At 43.0% G+C, this 20,860-nt stretch overlaps 3 protein-coding genes across 7 annotated transcripts; 1 reads left to right on the top strand and 2 right to left on the bottom strand.

Annotated features, from left to right (window-relative positions):
• Positions 1 to 4,684: 4,684 nt before the first annotated feature.
• Positions 4,685 to 8,868, bottom strand: zbtb3 (zinc finger and BTB domain containing 3). The gene is made up of 3 exons (XM_058063991.2): positions 8,620 to 8,868; positions 6,528 to 7,303; positions 4,685 to 5,966 (listed from the first exon to the last, which is right to left on the bottom strand). Exons 2-3 carry the CDS (start codon positions 7,298 to 7,300, stop codon positions 5,084 to 5,086), a joined length of 1,656 nt encoding a protein of 551 aa, XP_057919974.2. The 5' UTR covers positions 7,301 to 7,303; positions 8,620 to 8,868; the 3' UTR covers positions 4,685 to 5,083.
• On the top strand, positions 8,702 to 10,941 carry trpt1 (tRNA phosphotransferase 1). The gene is made up of 7 exons (XM_058063999.2): positions 8,702 to 8,944; positions 9,078 to 9,159; positions 9,755 to 9,924; positions 10,017 to 10,194; positions 10,270 to 10,326; positions 10,400 to 10,510; positions 10,581 to 10,941. The coding sequence occupies exons 1-7, from the start codon at positions 8,912 to 8,914 to the stop codon at positions 10,601 to 10,603; spliced, it is 654 nt and encodes a 217-aa protein (XP_057919982.2). The 5' UTR covers positions 8,702 to 8,911; the 3' UTR covers positions 10,604 to 10,941.
• Positions 10,923 to 20,672, bottom strand: fermt3b (FERM domain containing kindlin 3b). Of its 5 annotated transcripts, none has more exons than XM_058063990.2 (15): positions 20,302 to 20,651; positions 19,567 to 19,691; positions 18,025 to 18,258; positions 16,412 to 16,528; positions 15,756 to 15,924; positions 14,615 to 14,717; positions 14,156 to 14,287; positions 13,822 to 13,956; positions 13,661 to 13,707; positions 13,455 to 13,579; positions 12,448 to 12,554; positions 12,156 to 12,377; positions 11,811 to 11,935; positions 11,562 to 11,703; positions 10,923 to 11,326 (listed from the first exon to the last, which is right to left on the bottom strand). In XM_058063990.2, exons 2-15 carry the CDS (start codon positions 19,688 to 19,690, stop codon positions 11,156 to 11,158), a joined length of 1,953 nt encoding a protein of 650 aa, XP_057919973.2. In that variant the 5' UTR covers position 19,691; positions 20,302 to 20,651; the 3' UTR covers positions 10,923 to 11,155. The 5 variants fall into 5 exon arrangements, with proteins under 5 accessions (XP_057919973.2, XP_078644214.1, XP_057919972.2 ...); XM_078788088.1 differs by having other exon boundaries at positions 14,156 to 14,263; positions 20,277 to 20,651; XM_058063989.2 differs by having other exon boundaries at positions 20,277 to 20,651.
• Between the last annotated feature and the right edge of the window lie 188 nt (positions 20,673 to 20,860).

A 20,860-nucleotide genomic window follows, 5' to 3' on the forward strand; every position in this document is an offset into this window, starting at 1 on the left:
TCCTACCTGTGAAGAACACCGATGCCATGTTGTTGATGGTCTGCCAACACGATTACATGAGTCCTTCCCCGGGGGCCAACAGACTGCTGAGGGACGCTAAAGGTTGAAGCTCCAGAAAATGCCGTCTTGTGCGTGCAATAGGTGAAACTGTTCACTGGAGAACCTATAGCATCAGATGACGCTCCCATTTGGAGCTCATGTTGAGATGGATCCCACGGGATGTTAAGCGACAAGCGGCTTTTCATCTGTAACAGAAGTTGTAAGATTAGCTGCTATTCCTTTGCTGTAATGAAATACTCAGTTTTATAAAATTAATTGAATACTTATTGTAATGATGCGGTGCTCAGAAGTAAGTTTTTTAGTCGCCCTTAGCCCTTAGCCCTTAGCCCTTAGCCCTTAGCCCTTAGCCCTTAGCCCTTAGCCCTTAGCCCTTAGCCCTTAGCCCTTAGCCCTTAGCCCTTAGCCCTTAGCCCTTAGCCCTTAGCCCTTAGCCCTTAGCCCTTAGCCCTTAGCCCTTAGCCCTTAGCCCTTAGCCCTTAGCCCTTAGCCCTTAGCCCTTAGCCCTTAGCCCTTAGCCCTTAGCCCTTAGCCCTTAGCCCTTAGCCCTTAGCCCTTAGCCCTTAGCTGACCACTAGATGGCGGAATTTCCCAAGTAGAGTAGCAGTAAGTTAAAGTGGCCACCAGATTGAGGCATAGGGTTAGGGTTAGCCTAATAATATGGTTAGCCTTACAGGGTAAGGGTTAGGACAAGGGTTAGGACAAGGGTTAGGACAAGGGTTAGGACAAGGGTTAGGACAAGGGTTAGGACAAGGGTTAGGGCTGGGGCTAAGGTTAGGGCTGGGGCTAAGGTTAGGGGTAGGGGCTAAGGTTAGGGGTAGGGGCTAGTTAGGGCCCGAGCCCGAGCCCTAACCCTAACCCTAACCCTAACCCTAACCCCTAACTAGCCCCTAACTAGCCCCTAACTAACCCCTAACTAACCCCAGCCCCAGCCCTAACCCTTGTCCTAACCCTTGTCCTAACCCTTGTCCTAACCCTTGTCCTAACCCTTGTCCTAACCCTTACCCTGTAAGGCTAACCATATTATTAGGCTAACCCTAACCCTATGCCTCAATCTGGTGGCCACTTTAACTTACTGCTACTCTACTTGGGAAATTCCGCCATCTAGTGGTCACCTAACGGCCTGCTAACGTTGTACTGTAACAGCCAGAGCAACCTTTACAGCCAAAGCATTAGTCATGGCACTTGTGTATGAATTGCATATCTTTTGTCATATATTCATTTATCCTGTGTTATTGTGCTACATGTATGAAGGCCATCATGTCATTTACTTGAACAAGTCTTCCTACCTGTGAAGAACACCGATGCCATGTTGTTGATGGTCTGCCAACACGATTACATGAGTCCTTCCCCGGGGGCCAACAGACTGCTGAGGGACGCTAAAGGTTGAAGCTCCAGAAAATGCCGTCTTGTGCGTGCAATAGGTGAAACTGTTCACTGGAGAACCTATAGCATCAGATGACGCTCCCATTTGGAGCTCATGTTGAGATGGATCCCACGGGATGTTAAGCGACAAGCGGCTTTTCATCTGTAACAGAAGTTGTAAGATTAGCTGCTATTCCTTTGCTGTAATGAAATACTCAGTTTTATAAAATTAATTGAATACTTATTGTAATGATGCGGTGCTCAGAAGTAAGTTTTTTAGTCGCCCTTAGCCCTTAGCCCTTAGCCCTTAGCCCTTAGCCCTTAGCCCTTAGCCCTTAGCCCTTAGCCCTTAGCCCTTAGCCCTTAGCCCTTAGCCCTTAGCCCTTAGCCCTTAGCCCTTAGCCCTTAGCCCTTAGCCCTTAGCCCTTAGCCCTTAGCCCTTAGCCCTTAGCCCTTAGCCCTTAGCCCTTAGCTGACCACTAGATGGCGGAATTTCCCAAGTAGAGTAGCAGTAAGTTAAAGTGGCCACCAGATTGAGGCATAGGGTTAGGGTTAGCCTAATAATATGGTTAGCCTTACAGGGTAAGGGTTAGGACAAGGGTTAGGACAAGGGTTAGGACAAGGGTTAGGACAAGGGTTAGGACAAGGGTTAGGACAAGGGTTAGGACAAGGGTTAGGACAAGGGTTAGGGCTGGGGCTAAGGTTAGGGCTGGGGCTAAGGTTAGGGGTAGGGGCTAAGGTTAGGGGTAGGGGCTAGTTAGGGCCCGAGCCCGAGCCCTAACCCTAACCCTAACCCTAACCCTAACCCTAACCCTAACCCTAACCCCTAACTAGCCCCTAACTAGCCCCTAACTAACCCCTAACTAACCCCTAACTAACCCCAGCCCCAGCCCTAACCCTTGTCCTAACCCTTGTCCTAACCCTTGTCCTAACCCTTACCCTGTAAGGCTAACCATATTATTAGGCTAACCCTAACCCTATGCCTCAATCTGGTGGCCACTTTAACTTACTGCTACTCTACTTGGGAAATTCCGCCATCTAGTGGTCACCTAACGGCCTGCTAACGTTGTACTGTAACAGCCAGAGCAACCTTTACAGCCAAAGCATTAGTCATGGCACTTGTGTATGAATTGCATATCTTTTGTCATATATTCATTTATCCTGTGTTATTGTGCTACATGTATGAAGGCCATCATGTCATTTACTTGAACAAGTCTTCCTACCTGTGAAGAACACCGATGCCATGTTGTTGATGGTCTGCCAACACGATTACATGAGTCCTTCCCCGGGGGCCAACAGACTGCTGAGGGACGCTAAAGGTTGAAGCTCCAGAAAATGCCGTCTTGTGCGTGCAATAGGTGAAACTGTTCACTGGAGAACCTATAGCATCAGATGACGCTCCCATTTGGAGCTCATGTTGAGATGGATCCCACGGGATGTTAAGCGACAAGCGGCTTTTCATCTGTAACAGAAGTTGTAAGATTAGCTGCTATTCCTTTGCTGTAATGAAATACTCAGTTTTATAAAATTAATTGAATACTTATTGTAATGATGCGGTGCTCAGAAGTAAGTTTTTTAGTCGCCATTAAAATAGACCGAATAAGGGAGAAGAGTTATGAGTGTGGTTTCTCTTCCGTTGTCACAATGATGCTCAAAAATAAAATCAGCGGCTTACACTCACTTAACAGATGCCTCGCCTCTGATGGCAACAGGTTCCGACACGAACTTAACACGCCATGCACATGACGTAACCAGGACATCAAGGGATTTTCACGTCCCCCGAAATATTTCCAAATAAACCACTTGTAGCTTCAGTTGTCATTGACTATGACGAGGGTAGCGAAACATACTGACAACATCGTTGTCAGTTTGGCCCAAAGTCGTTCACGGATTGCAAATGAACCGGTTGAAACAATTGCTCCGTTATTTCGAGCATTCTGCGCGCCAATTATGTCCGCAAAATGGCGACCTCGGCTTCAGCTCGTCAACTTCGACATCGTTTATATACTGTATATTGTCCTATTGTCGGAGCGAAACGCCTCTATTCGTGCTTCAACGTGACTTAAAACTTTGATACTGACCTTGTAGCATTGCTTGTGCGGCGTCTGAGTTACATGGCAACTCCAGTGTTCTCCGTCAGGGTGTTGGAACGCCGACTCCATACCGAATTAAATTGGCGCCAATTAAAACTATGCTGTTGCAAGACAAACGTTTACTTCGGCACTTCTTCACAGTCGTGGCGGTGTTAACTATCAGTATTTTCAGCCCCAAACCGTGGTAACGGGCGGCCTGACTTCGTCAGAGAAAGAAAGACGATTGCCTGCCGCTTCCGGTCAACTTTATTTTTCGACTACCCAGCAACGAGAGAACAGCGCGCGCACACACACGAGATCCCCGCACTTCCTGGTTCACGCTCAACCCGCCCCACATAGCTGGCCAAACACATGCCTGCAACAGCGTTCAAAAGTAAAAAAAAAAGAAAAAAGCAATACACATGCAATATATTCTCAAGCATTTTCAATAAAGAGTTTCAACAATCACGTCTATCAGTTTTACAAACAGTAGTCGATGAATGTCCAACGGAGGTACGACTATGGCCTAGCATTTTAGCTTGAACATATAAATCGTCGGTTCTTCATCTACATCTCAAACATTAAATAAACACCTACTTGGGGCATTCCCTCTACAATACTTGACCAGTCTATATACTGAGATCTTGTTAGAGAGTTAAGAAGAGGCATTATGGAAATACTTCACATTGAACTTAGTATATTGCATTTAGAGCCCTTAATATTGCACATGGAGGTTGATCAGATATTGCACAGTGAATGGGGTCTGGAGTAACTACACTGACTATAAAAGCAAGTATTGCACAGATGTACATAGTGGTGTAGAAGTCTATTGGGAGCGGTGCTGGTTGTACAGCCTGACAGCTGACGCAATCCCAATGGACGAGCCGTTTTTTGCCAATAACTCCACAACGGAAGGTCGTATCGACTCCGAACCCACTTCCGCCTACACTAATTCGGCCACAAGCTTTCCGTTGAGACCACCACAACTGGCCACATAGAGAAGGGGGACGGCCCTGCCTGGTCCACAGGAGCCAAGTATGTCCTCATTTGTATACATCGCACACAAACGCGCGCGCGCACACACACACACACACATTTAAAAACACGTTGCAGGAGGAAAAACCCTTCCCCTACCAATTAAAAACATACACATATAAGGAAGACAAAAAGCAAGAGGCAAAAACACAACCCAAAGTGACTGCTGTCTTTATTTTGATGATGCCAAGAATGTCTTTTTATTTACGGGGGAATGACAACTGCCGTCATCTCGTCTTCTGGCCCGTGCACCTAAGACCTCCCCACTTCAAGTGGTGGGGGGCACCTTACCCATCACATCGGTTTCCTCCCCAACCCCGCAAGGGTTACATGTACCCCCTGGTTGGGAATCACTGGTGTATACACTTCATTGGGTACACGTGCATGGAAACTTGAAAACAAAACATAATGTTCAAAAGCGGATCTCATTTCAATTCATGGACCAAATGTTAATTAACGTCCAAAATATTAGTGTATTTGTTAAAATGTATTTTGGTTTAAAAGTGTGTGTCAGTATGTTGGCCGAGGGGGGGAGGTTGTGGCATCAGTGTTTGCTATACGTCAGCTTTGCTGCGTTTGGCCGGCAGCGTTTGGTCGTGGGCCTTGCGAATGTGTCTGTAGAGGTCGCCGGATTGTGTGTAACTGCGGTAGCAATAGCGGCACTCGTAGGGGCGCTCTCTCGTGTGCACGATTGCGTGGCGACGCAGGGTGTACGTGCACGAGAAGGTTTTGCCGCAGACGCAACATGTTGGGACATCATCCACGATGACCCCCATGGTGTCCTGAAAGACGGTTAAAAAGGTGGTGTGGTCCAAGTGCGGCTGTGCTGCAGATGGAGGAGGAAAAGAGGAGGCGGTTAAGGATGACACATCTTGCGAGGAAGGGCCAACCCCTGAGCAGGAAGAGGAGGAAGGGGACAGAGGGAAGGTGTAGTCGGAAGAGATTTGGCGAGAGGAGAGTGTGTTCATCTCCCCCTCTTGGACATCATCTTCAGAGTCATCGTCCACCACTGGCGCCCTCCGCCTGCATCCATCTTTTTCCTCCTCTAGTTCTTCATCAGAAATAACAATGGCCTCCATTTCCACTGTAGCATTTTCACCATCGTTGTCCTCTTGGCATATGGGAGGGTGAGATCCACTTCCTATCTCCCCCTCAAGGCCAGCCCTTTGAGGTTTCTGTGGAGTGACAGGGTGGGAGTTATGTCTTCTCTGCTGGAGTGAGATAGAGCTCTGGATTTCAATGTGGGGATGTGAGCATGGTTGCGGTGAATGTGGTGGCTCATTTTGTGCACATGAGGGTCGGTCTGACACTTGAACCACCATGACCGTGTGTTGTGCTTCCTCCGCCGCACACTTACGATCACGCTCTGTTGGTTCTGATTGGGGAACAGCCAGTGCCTGGCTATCTGACGGCAGTGACGATGAGGAGGGCTGCTGACTGCAGAAGAAGAGGAAGAGGAAAAATGAGACAAAAACATATGGCGTGTGCACTGCAGCCAATGGTGGAGCCACTCCCAATACATTTGCATACCTCTGAAATGACAGAGCTGTGAAATTGTGAGGTCTACATTGAGTAATCATGTGCAAGCATAACGAGATTTCATCTTGGGTATGTGATCCAAGATTGTAGCGTAAACAAACCAGAAGCTCTTGGCGATGCAAAACAAGAGGGCGAACATAAGCCAAGGAAAAATTTTGGCTAAAATTTGTGACCGAATTTAACCAAAAAACGCCTTAACCAGGGGCAGATTTTAACCGAGGAGCCACTGTATTGCATCAATAAATGCAAGGATTTTTGCATTTAATGGACATTTTCAAATAGACATGGTAGAATAAGAGTAAAATGAACAAGAAGGAATTCTATAAAATGTAATTTGGAAAAAATTAAACGGATTTCAGAGGGCCCTAAAAACAATAAGCGACCCAAATCTACATGTGGTCCACAATACTGTCTTCTGAACCATTTGACGGTTCTTTGGATATTGCATGCTGTTTGTACCTGTATGTCTCAGTGGTGCTGCACGGGCTGTAGAGAGTTGTCCCACCCTGGCTGCCAGCCCCCAACCGACTGGTACCTCCAGACACCAACTTCGACTGTCCTGCAGCATGGCCCGTGGCCTCCATGCCTGGCTGGGTGGTGTCAGCGAGATCAAGACTCAAGGGGGTCTGAACTTGTGACACTGATGAAGTGGCATCAGTCTTGTGCCCAGACTCCAACTGACTCCTGTCTTTCATAACAGACACCGACGAGAAGCCTGCTTCCATGGCGATGTGATTTGAGTCCTTTGCTGCCATGGTCAACACCGCCTCAGTGCCAACGTCATCGTGCCTCCTGGACTCTGTTCCCTCCCTCAAGCTCTCCTCAGGGCGAGTGCTATCTGCCTCAGCCAAAGGCCCTCGTCTCCGCAGTCTCTTTTTACACACTCTCACTACTTCGTTCATGTGCAGGAAGCTTGCCGTCGCCAATATGTCCTCCACCGGCGGTGACTTCTCCAGCTGCAGCACACCTTCGTAAATAAAGTCCAGCAGCAGACTGAAGGCAGGCGCAGAGACAATGTCGCTGTCAAGAGTGACAGAGCTGCTGGATGCACCGTTGCCGCTCAGAGAGTCACAGTAAAACATGTGGAAGAAGGGTGAGCATGAGGCCAGAACAGCCCGATGAGCCAGGAAACGGGTGGAGCCCACCTGGACAGTGCAGTCACACAGGAACCCCCGCTGGCGCTGCGACCGCAGGGCTGACAGTAGCTGCTGGGAATGCTGAGGAAACTCCATGACCTGAGTCACAAAGAAGGATGAATATGAGGATACTAAATATACCATAAAAGAGATGAATTCCACACCTGATGAGATTGACACCTGCAGTGATGAGACCAAGCTTTAACCACATTGTAAAGCTCATAATGGTCAGTTATATCATTGAGTTTACTTTTGTGGTTGCAGTTTGCACTGCACTGCATCATGCGGAGAGCTTTTTCTTGTGTGTGTGTGTGTGTGTGTGTGTGTATTTCAAGAAAAAGCTTTGTCATAAAAGTGAAGAAGCCTATTATTAATATGAACTTCACACATTTTCCCCCAATGTTGCTATTTTTTACGTTTCTAAATATTTAAACTTTCTTTTTAAATAATCTTCATATGTTTTCTGTTCAGAATATTCTAACTTTATTCCCATATTTTATAACTTTTTCCCCAACCTAATTTCCCCAAAAATACAACTATATTTTGTCTCAGAATATAAGAACTAAAAAAAATTATTTAATGTGTTTTTGAATGTCAATATTTTTCCTCATCAGTTCAGTTTCGGAAAATTGCCACTTTCTTTCTCTTTAGAATAAACGTTCCCCCCTTATTATTTTTGACTTTTGACTTCATTCTCAGAAAACAGCATCTGTTTTTCTTGATTTCGGCTGTTGTTTTTTCCAAGCTACTTCAAATTTCTTGTATTCCCATAAACGTTTGACTTTATTTAGGAAACATGACTTTTTATGAAACTTCATTTTCCCAAAATTACAATTTTATTTACTGATGTGTTTGTTCCTCGTAAATAGCACCAGACTAAATATGTTTTCTTTTATATTTCAACTTTATGCTACAAAATATATATTTTTTCTTCATAGCACTATAACATTATTATTGTAAAATAATTAATGATGATTTTTCAAATTGCTGTTCTTCTTGGTGGAATATTTGAGCGATCGTTTGGTCGATGACATTGTGATATTAGCGAGTTAATACAAAAGTTAATTTTTAAGGCCGTTTGTGGGAAAATGAAAACATTGGGTAGCAAAACATATCGGTCAGATGCTGCTTCCATGGTAACATGTCCTTATCCATGCGTTCTTCCTGTGTGAACTTATAACAACTGCAATTCGTTGCAGGCAAAACAATCACAAGCTTGTAAGTAAATGATTAAGACCATAAAAAGTCTCAATGCAAGTGCAGAATGAAAATCAACAACACGATGCTAGCTAACGGCTAGCTAAACGTGCGCCATCACTGGCGTCCATTGCCACCAAACTGAGCTTGGATGACGTGTCAATTAATGCGCTCTATTCTAAAATTTCACAAGGATACAAATATATATATATTTTTACCTGGACAGTCGCTTTCTCTCACGGACAAACCGCAGCTTTTCCCTCAAGTCGCCGACACCTCGTTGACACCGGAAGAGCTACTGGCCTGTTAGCCCTCACGTGATCACCGTCTTTCGGAAGTGTATTCAACAATAACAAAAGGCGATGACGAAATGAAACTCGAGTTCCGTGCCTTTTAGTTCTCCGTGGCCCTCGACTTGAAGGGATAGAAAGGGGAAGGACCAGAAAGCGGATTGGGATCCAGCCCAAGTCAAGGACACAATTGTTTAATATAGTCTTGATACTTGTCAAAATGGATCGTAAGAGAGGCAACCGTGATGGGGGGGTGAGTTGCAGTCTCGTGTTTCAAGTTATCGGCTAAATATAACTCGCTTAATTCCAGAGACGCCGAGCTCAAAGTAGTAAAAAGTGGAAAAAGCGTCATATGTCCCCTTTAACACTTTGCTGTCCCGTGACAGGACAGAGATGTCAGATTGTCTAAATCTATGTCCTACGCTCTTCGCCATGGTGCCAACCAGATGGGTCTTTGCTTAAGTTCAGGTGAGTTGGACACTTTGTCTGTACAAATGAGTTCTGTTCCTTTGATGCCTTGTGAATCGATGTTTTTTGTGTATGTCGGAAATTGTTCTTAAATGAACACCTGTACACAGAACACACGAGGGACACATAAAATACAGGAATAAAATCATGAAACACAAATTGAAATGTAACAGTAACAAAAAGTAAACATGCCGTTTGTCACTGTTGATATAATCAGAGCAGAAGGATACCACCTTTGAATACCCAATTGAATATGTTCCCTCAGCTTTGAACAATACATGTTGAGGGCTTGTTGATACGTATGACATATGATGTACGGAACATATTTTAAAATATTTTTCGCCAGTGTGTTTTGAAAATGAGTAGTTATGGACTGGAGAACACAATTGGGCCATAGCTTGATTCCCGTTTCAAATTTGACATTGATACTACAAAAACTACACGTTACACAAGTTCGGATCAGTTGTTCCAAGGGGGACCCTTGGTCACACAGTTAAGTCACTGATACTACAAAAATTGAGTACAAGGGTGTGCCTTGGGAAATCCTTCATCACATCTAGTAAGACAGAATAAGTCACTATAACTCTTCTTATAGATGGTTTTTTGCTTGTGGAGGACCTCCTGGCTCACCCTCAGTTTCGATCATACAAACAAGAGGATGTGGAGCGAGTGGTTGCCACAAATGACAAGCAGCGTTTTAAGCTGTGTCCTCACCCTGAAGATGGCCGCTTGCAGATCCGAGCCAATCAGGGGCACTCAATGCAGGTCTGGAAAATCACATAAACTTGTCTGACTGGGATAGTTTCATTCAGATGTCGCATCCCAGGTATCTCAGGTCCACTTACTGTAAATCTTAGGTCACAGATTTAGAACTGAAGCCCGTCCTGTGTGGTTCTTCAGACTGTCCGACTGAGGCCGTTCATGGCTCCTACATGCGCAACTGGACCTCCATACAGCAGCACGGCCTGAGCCGCATGAAGAGGACACACATCCACCTGGCCTCTGGTTTGCCAGAGGACGATGGTGTCATCAGTGGTACGCTCGTGTGTTTGTGCATTTCACCTAACAATAGACACATTTTAAAGAAGTGTGTTTTGTCTGACCTACTAGGTATGAGGAAAAACTGCGATCTCGCTGTATTTATCAACGTGCCCAAAGCACTTGCTGGTAAGATTTGACCCAAGCGACCGATATCCAGTACACTTTTTGCAACTTGCCATGAGTGACTGTGACTGCACAGATGGCATTGAATTCTTCTGGTCGGAGAACCGTGTGTTGTTGACAACAGGGGACGCAGAGGGAAAGCTTCCCCCCAAATACTTCAGCCGAGCTGTCAGACTCGGACCGACAAGTAAGATAATTGGATCAATTGAATTAATTGTCCATGGTAAAGGTGAGAATGAACCGGTCATTCTTTTTAGAGAGCATCCTGGTGCTGTCATAGCAGACGAAAGAAGATAATCATCGACAGCATCAATGATTTAAATCCAGCAGTGCATGCCACCTTTTCCACAAGCCACCTACTGTATATTTGATGCTACTGTGTTGACCTGAATATAAGACACTTTTCCTGGGGAAAAAAAGAGACTAAAAAAACACATTTTGTGTTTAAAATAGTTTTCACCAAAACTCTTATTTTCTTTAATTGTTTAATGATATGATATTTTATGAACTGTCCTATGAATTTCTTAAAGAGCTATTTTCAAGCAGATCCGCTGTGGCGACTCCTTAACCAGGAAAAAGCCGAAAGAAACAAGCAAATATAAACATCCAAGCATTCAACCTTTATTACAGTGTGGGGTGTTTATTTGATTCAAAATGTATGTGGTGAACACTTTATGTTGCTCTGTATTGTTGTTCTTTCACTGTTTTTTGTGACAAGGAGGTAAATGTGCTATTTCATCTGGTCACGTCACTGGTACGGCAGTGCCTGTTCAGTATGATTGTCCACCATTGAGATACTTGGGAGGATCATCCTTTTGTGCCTTTTTAGTTTTTACAGCGCTTCATGGCCGCCAGTCAGCTTGTGGAAGAGCTCTTCATTGAGCGTGTCGCGACTCCGTGTCGACATAAAGATGTAGCCCCCGATGAACTCGTGAACTATTTTGCAGTCGGCTGTCACGCAGCTGAAGGCAACGTTGATGTTACCTTCAAACTCAATGGCCACCTGCAGGTTGTGGAAAGTATAGAAATATGGAAAAGCAACACTTCCATGGAAGTTACCTCTCACGTTTTTCAAAAGACATCCCCTCCGGCAGCGGCCGTTTTAAAGGATTTTGACTGATCTTTGAAGTCACTATCTGGCTGATATTAAATTCAATATTTTACCTGCACTTGGGTCTTGCTCCCTGCATACTGGGGTCGCTACCACACGACAGTAATGTTACAAGTGGGACTCTCACCTGTTTTATGTCCCAGTTGACGTTCCACTGCTTCATGTTGTTGTAGCGCCAGGTCTTCACCACGTCACCCACACCCAGGTCGATGCGGATCATACGGTTAGGGGCAATGCCTAGTACCTCATCCTTACGACTACCTTTAAACCTGTTGAAAATAAACAACAAATATGCTTCAGTGTCCTCTTCCTTCTGCAAAGGCCTTGCTTTGGTACATCTATGTTAAAAATGTTAAAACCATGTGTGAGACAGGACCTGACCACTACGTATGAGACGCCAAAGTCGGGTAAAGCCTGCCAGATTTGCAGGAAGCGTGTGACTGCATCGATCAATGATAGCTGAGCCACGTTCTGGTACGCGTCCAGGATACGAGGGGTCAGCTGAGTCGGAAACACAATGTCAAAATGAATCCCATTTTTGTTGTGATGTGTGTGGCATACAGTCCCTCGATCAATTGTGGTTCGAGCATTGCTCCTCCTCCTTGTGTAGTACCACATACTCGCTATATATTGCTGTGGTTGGTTAACGCTAGGTGTAGCATTCCTTTCTATGTTGCCATGTGAAATCAATGCCCCTGATGAGAGTTTCTCTTCCTTGTACCTGTTTAGTTTTGTACTTCTTATGGTAGCGTGGCGACACCAAGCTGAGGGTGTTGATGCTTTCGTCTGAAGCGTTTGCACTGCCATGGGAACTAGAGCTGATGTTTTGCATGGCCAGGAAGGAGCGAATGCTGCGTATCTCACTCTGGAAACTGCTGTCTGCCAGGCTCTTGCTCTTGGATGCCAGGCGGCATCCGGCCATCCAGCGTGCATACTGCTCCTCCTGCAGGCACATGTTGGTGGTTGAGACTGTGTTCACAATGCCGAGAAAGTTTGACACATATCCAGTTCACATTTTCACAGCGGAGGAAGACTTCGTTCATTCCCTCAGGCGCTGGTATCAGGAGCCGGATGAGGAACTTCTGAGCTGCCATGTTGACGTCTGGTGCCACCTCACAGCCTTTGTACAAAAGTAATAAGTAGGTTGTCCGAACTTCAAGGAAAAGTGCACTTTTTTAAAATTTCAATTAAAATCCTTAATGAGACATGAAATCAAGTGTTTTTCTCTTTTCTGTCCCTTCTAAAGATGTAAAAACAGGTTTTAAAAAAGGCATGTACTGGGACACACCAATGGGCCAAGAAAGGCGGCTATTAAAAGAGCTGGAGAGAAGAGAAGGTTTTATGGTTTTCTGTCCATGCTGTGAGCATGTAGTAACAGGTACATTCATGGTAACATGTACTTACTATACCAGTATTGGTCATTTTCAGCATTAGCTGAGCTTCCTTCCTGCACTGATTTCACATAGCAACATGGAAAGGAACGCAACACCTAGCGTTAACTTTTCCAAACTCAAAATGAAAAGCACAATATATAGCATTACCTTTTGGTAGTGGCCTGACACATTGTGAGCGTGGTGATGACGTGATGCGGGCGAGTGTTTGATGAAGGTAGTCGCTAGCTGGCTAATAGCTAACGGGTGTGGTGTGGCGTCACTAGTGAAGTAGTTCTAGGGCGCAGCAATGTTCATAACAATAATATTAACTATGTGTTTAATATGCAGTTCACAGTACACAAGGACTTATAGGTGGAGTAGGTGTATCCCCTTGCATGCCTCTGTTAAGCTGTTTTTACATCTTTTGAAGGCACACAAAAAAAAGTGTGTCAAACAAGTGGCTATCACGTTTATGAGGCACGTGCTAACTTTGCTCAACAGCTTTGCTCTCATGTTGTCATTATAATACTGTCTTATCCTCAAAACTCAAAATTACTCAAAATTGCCAATGATGGGCATTTTTTTTAAAGTGCAGTTTTCATTTAAATAACTCCTGGATGGATGCGTCATATCAAGTTGTTCTGTACCTTTTAGATTAATCTGTTGAATCGGCTCTCCAATGCTCTCCTCTTTGCTCTTAAAATAAGAGATGGAGGCATCCTGGAACTTGAACCAGTACTGCTTATATCCTTTCAGAGTCAACCTCTTGGGCCTGAAACATCAACATTATATCAAGATAGGCTGAGCTGTGTTAAGCTTAGAAATAACCTATCCCATTGGTAACGAACAGTACCTGAAGATCTTCAGGTAATCGTTAAGCTCGGGTGCAGTCATGTTATCCTGCAGAAAAAGCAACAGATGCTTTGTTTCTGTTGCATGAGGTGTTAATTCCAATTCTCAAGTACTCAGACGGCTGATGCGATTAAATGAAGGACATTAAAATGCAAGTCTAACCAGCATCTCAGAGGCAGAGCTGCCCTCGCCCTCCATCTTGACTTCCAGGGACTGAAGTGCTAACTCAAGGTCGTCCATGGCTGCACCCGCGCAGGTTGTCTGGGGCTCGGACTGTGACACCTTGCTAATGTGATACTGCAGGAATAGAGATGGCACACAATTTTTGCTGCATAACAGGTTGCAAAATCAAATCTGAAATCACCCTGTAGCACTTTTAGGTCAATGCAGTCAATTATTGAATAATTTAATAATATCGACTCATACTGGGCAGAAATTCACTTATCACGGTTAAGTCTAGAAGCAATTAACCGTGAAAAACTAGAGACGAGTGTACCTGCAAAGCTCCAAAAAGCATCATCTCCTCTTCTGTGCAGTCGATATCTTCCAGAAGGATGGCCCACCGAGCCTGCTCATACAGCTGGGTCAGACGCACCATATCATACTGTGAAGGAAAGGACACCGCCCGCTATGCCAACATTTACAAATCGACTCATACAGTATCTCACCGTGCAGGCGGCATCATGCCATCATTTTTGCTTTCTTCTAATTTTAATGATTTGTTTATGTTTAAACAATTATGTTCTTTTTAAAATCCCATTTTTCTTACATGACAGGGTTGGATGGAAGCAACCCCTGAAGGGAAAAGCCCAAAGAGAAAGAAGAAGAAGCTTCAGTAAAACAAATGTACACAAACGTTTATGTACATACATTTTTCAGAATATATGCTATACACCTCCAAAATATGTAGGCTATTATTTCTATATAAAAATAGAATAATCAAAAACACACATACCTTCGGCTCGATATCACAGAAGGCAAAGTATTTGAAGCGAAGCCACAGTCGGTCATTTTCTTGGATTGCCTGCTGCATGAGACAGCGAGACGAATCCAACCACCTGAGAGTGAAATCACAAAAACATATCAACTTATATCATCATGTTTAGCTTTAGTTATGTTGTCACCATTCTTTCTTAATTTATTTCAAACACACATACAATGTTACCTCAAAATACATCACACATGCAATATACACGCATATACATACATGCATACATACATACATATACATGCATACATACATGCACACATACATTACATACAAAGACACACATATATGTACACGTAGTATGTGTGTGTGTGTATATATATATATATGTCTATATATATATATATATATATATATAATATATATATATATAAAAGAGCTGTCCATTTAAATATTTGATCGCGATTAATCACATTTTGTCCACGTTAACTCACAATTAATCTCATTTAATTGCAGATGGAAATAAGTTTTTATTTATAATAAGTAGGTCAAAACCTCTTTGTCGTAAATGATTCGATGTGCAACTACAACATGGTAATTTCATAAAATTTTATGTAAGGTGACATCAATTTGGGAACTTTGGGCCATTATTTAAAAAAATACAGTCAGCAAGCACATTTTTCTTGACTATTTTTATTTGTGTCAGCTCAAAATAAGATTTGGTTATTTGTGATACTGGTTTTTAATTCTAAATGTTTATGAGTAAAAAACCTGTTTACGAACATTCAGAAAAGATTATTATTATTAAAGATTATTATATTATTATTATTATGCGTCAATGCACCTTTCCTGCATGAAATGTACAAATGAAAATACCGAAAAACACAGGGCAATAGTCATAAAACATTTCATACAAATTGCAAATATATATATATATATATATATATATATATATATATATATATATATATATATATATATATATATATATATATATAGAGATAGATATATATAGATATAGATATATATACATGATACACATGTCAGAATAGGAGCAGGAAGAAACAAAGCTTATTAAATCCTACCACTTCGTCCACACATACACTCACAGAATGACACACACGAAAAAACAACTAAACGTTTTGCATTCAGATAAGGATGTGTGTACCTGCCATTGATGTGGGCCTTGTCCACTACACTGGCTGGGCGGTATTGCTTGTTTATAACCCCAGGGGCAGGGGGAGCCTGGGGGACTGACAACATCTTGTAGATGGCCTCCATCTGTGGCGAGCCGATGAAATGAGCTGGCATGCCGTTATACAAACTGGGTCTGGATGCTGCAAACCAAGGTGGAAAACATAACTTTCTAACACTTGTCTTCCACTCCTATGTATGGCCGGATGACTGCACAATATTGCTTGTACTTCTGTATAAGTGACGAGATCAATAAAGGGCCATCTCAATGCCAATGAGGCAGCTTACCTATCTATGCCTGACATATAGTAGCAACACAGCCCATGCCTGCGGTTTCAATACAACGAAGCCCAGTTCTGACTGCGAGGAATACACAGGCACTGGACCCCCACTTTGTCTCATATCATAGAATCGGTATGATACATTTTAGTACTTTTTGAAACCGTGACCTTTTCATAATGTGGTATACACTGAAGCCAGTAACCGGCCCACACCTAGTTGTGACATTGTATCTAGTGGCCTGGCAGGTTCATTCCACTGTTTCAGTCATTTTGGTATGCTTGAGACAGCATCTCATACACTGAGGCAGCTTGGCCTCAGTGTTGAGCCATTAGTTTTTTTTTTGAGTACCTGAGGAAAGAGGCACTGCCGTCAGATCAAAAATCTCCTCTGCCGAGCCTTTCTCTTTCTTCTTTTTCTTCTCCTCTACAGGCCGAAGGAGGGAGAGCTCCTCCGGGTGGCGAATGTCTGTGGAAAACTTGAAAATGTCACAATGCATTCAATGCACACTCTCATCTAACCTTGCAGTGAAAAGACTGGCTAACCCTTGTCTGAACCCCTCATCAGGAAAGACTTTCCAGTCTACGTAGAAAAATTCTTAGTTTTTAACTTTTATTTTTTTCCTACTGTAAGGTTACTTTGGCAATGGTAATGGTAACGGTCATGGTTTCATTTCATTAGAACATGCATCAGGTTACAATTGAGTGCATCACATAATCAATTCACAGTTCCAAATGTCAAAAAGAAGCAAAGCTTATTAATCCTACCCTTCCATCTGGTACTTTTACAATCAGTAACTGTTACATTTGTTCACTTCCTGCCTTTCGGATATAATTTAATTTTTTTTTTTTTTTTTTTTGACACATACCAAAATACGAGGTGATATGACCACATAATGACATAATGTGTACCATAGTAAGTGTCAATATAATGATATATATAGCACATCATGACTGGTTCAAGACTCTTCATCCTTGTATTTAGCAAACATCAACTGCTTGTATTGTTTCTTCAATTCACCCGTCGTTGTGCAATGTTTGATTTCCTTACTCAATCCATTCCATAGTTTGATTCCACATACTGAAATACTATGTCTTTTTAAAGTTGTCCTAGCATAGAAGTGTTTCAAATGTAGTTTTTCTCTGAGATCATATTTCTCCTCTCTTGTTGCTTCTATAGTTATTACCCCATATTTCCACACAATAAGTTGGGTACGGTAGAACCAGAGAGCAATAAAGAGTGTGGAGTGATTTCTGATTGGGAACAAATTTAGCTTCAAATTTAGCTCATTTGAATCCTTTAAAACTGGGATTCTAAACTGGTGGGTTGTCATGACTCTATGTATTTGCTTGCTACCAAGAGGTGCGTGTCATGTTCAGGCGTGACTTGGGCAAGCTTAAGCAGTGAAGTATGAACTTAATGTGCCGTCCATCTGTCAACAGCTTGTCTGGATCAACACTGAAATATCGATACTTCCATTACCAGCTCTTCATGCTCTACAGTCGATTCTCAAATCAAAATATAGATACTTTTCAGTCTTATGATGGAAGACATGAGCCATGTGAGAATGAAATTGTCATTCTTATAATAATAATAATCATCATCATCATCATCATCATCACCATCATCATCATACATTTTACGTGTATAGTGTGGTGGACACTAAGGGACAGTCGGCAGGCAGGTTGGGGGCATTGTTTGATCCCTAGTTTTTTGCGTTACAAAAGAGATGTTCCATCTCTGTGAGTAATCTCTGTTGAGTAATAAAGCTCTGCATGAGACCAAACTGGTCTTTCCTGCAACAGCCACCATAGCGCTTTTTAAGATACTCAAAGGACCCTTTACAGTGAGATAAAGGGCCGTTGCATTCTTTAATTTTTCACGATGTGGCCCTCGCTGGAAAAAGTTTGGACACCGAGACAGAATATCGTGAATGTGTGATGTGAATGTGTGAAGACACTCACTTAGTAGTCTGCAGATGCCCATTACTGTCTGGAAGACTGGGGTGGAGAAGCAGGCACACAGCCTCAGGGTGACGCCATTGGGCAGACCCAACCTGAGGGGCTTGTGTTGGGGCATGAAGACCAGTCGGGCGTCGGCATGAATGCCGTACTTCTCCAAATTCCAGGACGTCCGCAGCAGCCACCTCTGCTTCTGATCCCACCACAGAGCGTGATCTGACCAGTCACGCTTGATCTCTGCATGGGGGCGCACACAGAGTAAATACCAAATTAAGGGGGCAACCTTCTTTGCATAGTGATTACCAACACAGCTTGAATCAGGGCAGGTTGGACAAAAATGCAGTCAATTAAAACCAAGTCTGTGTTTGTTTATTTTGTAACATCACACTCACAGCTCAAAATGTATTACTGTTTGTAATCTACCAAAAATGGAAGGAATATAGACATATAGACAGATACAATAAAGTCACTAGTAAAAGTATGCACGCTGACACCTGCACCGGAAGACACAGCCATCCCAAGGAGAGCGGACATCGTAAGTGTTGTTGTTGATGGAACTAGCATATGTGTATCAGTGCACCTACAAAGTGTAGTATTATATAACTATGGCATCAGTGTACATGTTAATATATGATGACAGCATGGATATCAAACCATGCAACGTTGTTAGAGGGTTTTTTTCTACAGGGCTTCATTGTGGAAATTTTTGTATCCCAATTACAGCAATGTAAGCTAGCTCATATTAACTTGTTTGCACAGAAAAAGGGAAAGAAGTATGTGTTCATGTTTCACATAAGGATCGGGAATGATGGGCAAAATTCCCCAAAAAGTGCAGTTCCCCTTTAAATGGCTTATTTACTCTGATTATATCTACTATACAGTCGGAGTTCCAATATCCCTATATCACGATACAGTTGTTAAAAAAATAATAATAAACGATGACTGTTTCATGGTGGCCTATGGCCTAGTATCAGGCAAACACATTGAAAGTCAAGTTACAATCATAGAAAAAAATATTAGACCACATTGTTTCCTTGGTTTCTAGCTCACTTTAATGACTGGTACAACTAAAATTACAGTTGTTTGGACAAATATGATGACAACAAAACTAGTTTAAAGAGTTACATTTTTGTAACATACAATGTTGTAGTTATTCATGTAAGAATATAAGTGGTTTTGTCCAAATTAAAAAAAACATGGACGGTGCGAGATATCATCTCTTAAGTTAAAGTCTTATGAGCTATTTATCTTATCATCATTATGTCTGTCCAAACAAATGTACATTTAGTTGTATCAGGCATTAAAATGAACAAATAAAGTTAAGCAGCAAGGGTGGTGTAATCATTTCTTCCATGACTGTATATGTATTATTGTGGTGACGAGGCATCAGCCATGTTGTGAGACATGACATTAGATTACATGACCTTTCACACTGCATAGACACAAAGCAAGCCAAGTCTCACGCCATCGCCGAGACAGACATGTCCAGGCCGAGTCCAATACAGTGTAACAATGCAACCTTTGACAAGGAGATGTGTGACTCACGTGTCTTGTCCACCAGCTTGAGGATGACGCCTCCCACATGGAGGTCAGAGGTCACACTGAGGCTGACAGGTAGTGCATCAGGCCCCAAGTCCTCCACTGTGATGGACAGGTCCCACGCCGCCATGCTGTATGAGACAGGAATGGAATACGTGACATCCGTTTGTCAGCATAGAATTCTTGCACACATTTTATTGCCATAATATGTCGACTATGACCATTTAGACAAGGAACCGTAGGAAGGTTTTGAGGGTTGTGATACATGCACTTGATGGGTGTGTCTGTTCTCACATGTCCAGTCTGACAAGCACTTCCTGCTTCTGCCTTAATCGCCAGGGAAACAGATACTTCCGCCTTTTTTTTGAGCCAACCAAGAGGATATTCAAATGCCAATATGGTCACAAGCCCAAATGTCAATAATGTCAATAAATACATACTGTATGTGGAGTGAAGTTTGTTTGACATTTGTGAAACATGTTTGACACAAACTGCCAGTATATAAATAGATAAATAGATGATAAATATGTCCTGCCTCTCTTGAACTCTTTTGGAATAGACATTTGGATGGGTGCCTTCCAACCCCCCTGGCAGCGTGTGCGCAGTCAGACAAAAGCATACAGTGCATGCACGCCATAACATCACTTTGTGTCCTTTCTGTCTCACACACACGCAAAAATCACACTACCGTCAGTCTGCTTTGTTGAAGCTTTTACCAAATGTGGAGCAGGATGACTTCACCTCTGTTAGATCCCTGAAGATATTTCCCCAAATGGAATATAACAATGTTTTGAGGTTGTAGCTCCTCTCTTGGGCTGGACAGGCTGTGGTCTGGTACTGCGTCTGTTGCTGGTTCCTTTTTTTTTCTCTCGTTTTGTCAGTTTCCGTCTGGCGGAAGTGTACAAGAGACACAAAATTTTGGTTGACAGGTTGTGTGATATATACGTAGTTGCCAATGTGAATGACATGTGGGAAACTAGATTAGCTGGTATCTTTAACAGGCGTTCAAAGCACTTCATGACTCGATTGGTCTGAAGTCATTGAGGCCTGAGGATCTAGGGGACTTTGGAACAGGTACAATTATGGCTGCTTCCCAAATGTCTGCTATTTTGTGACTGCTAAAGAGGAAGTGAAAACCCTCTGACATGCCTGGTCAAACGCAATCAATGAAAAATACAAAATGCACATGAAAGAGAAGGAGGCTTTGGCTACCTTTCATAAATTATGCATCAAAGAAGTGCAACACCCTGTTGCCTTCAATAAAAGCTTCACTTGCAAGTAATGTCCTTGGCAAAGCCTT

Source organism: Doryrhamphus excisus, linkage group LG22 (genome assembly GCF_037039965.1).
Source record: "Doryrhamphus excisus strain RoL-2023G ecotype Guam linkage group LG22, RoL_Dexc_Guam_v1.1, whole genome shotgun sequence".
Lineage (NCBI taxonomy): Eukaryota > Metazoa > Chordata > Actinopteri > Syngnathiformes > Syngnathidae > Doryrhamphus > Doryrhamphus excisus.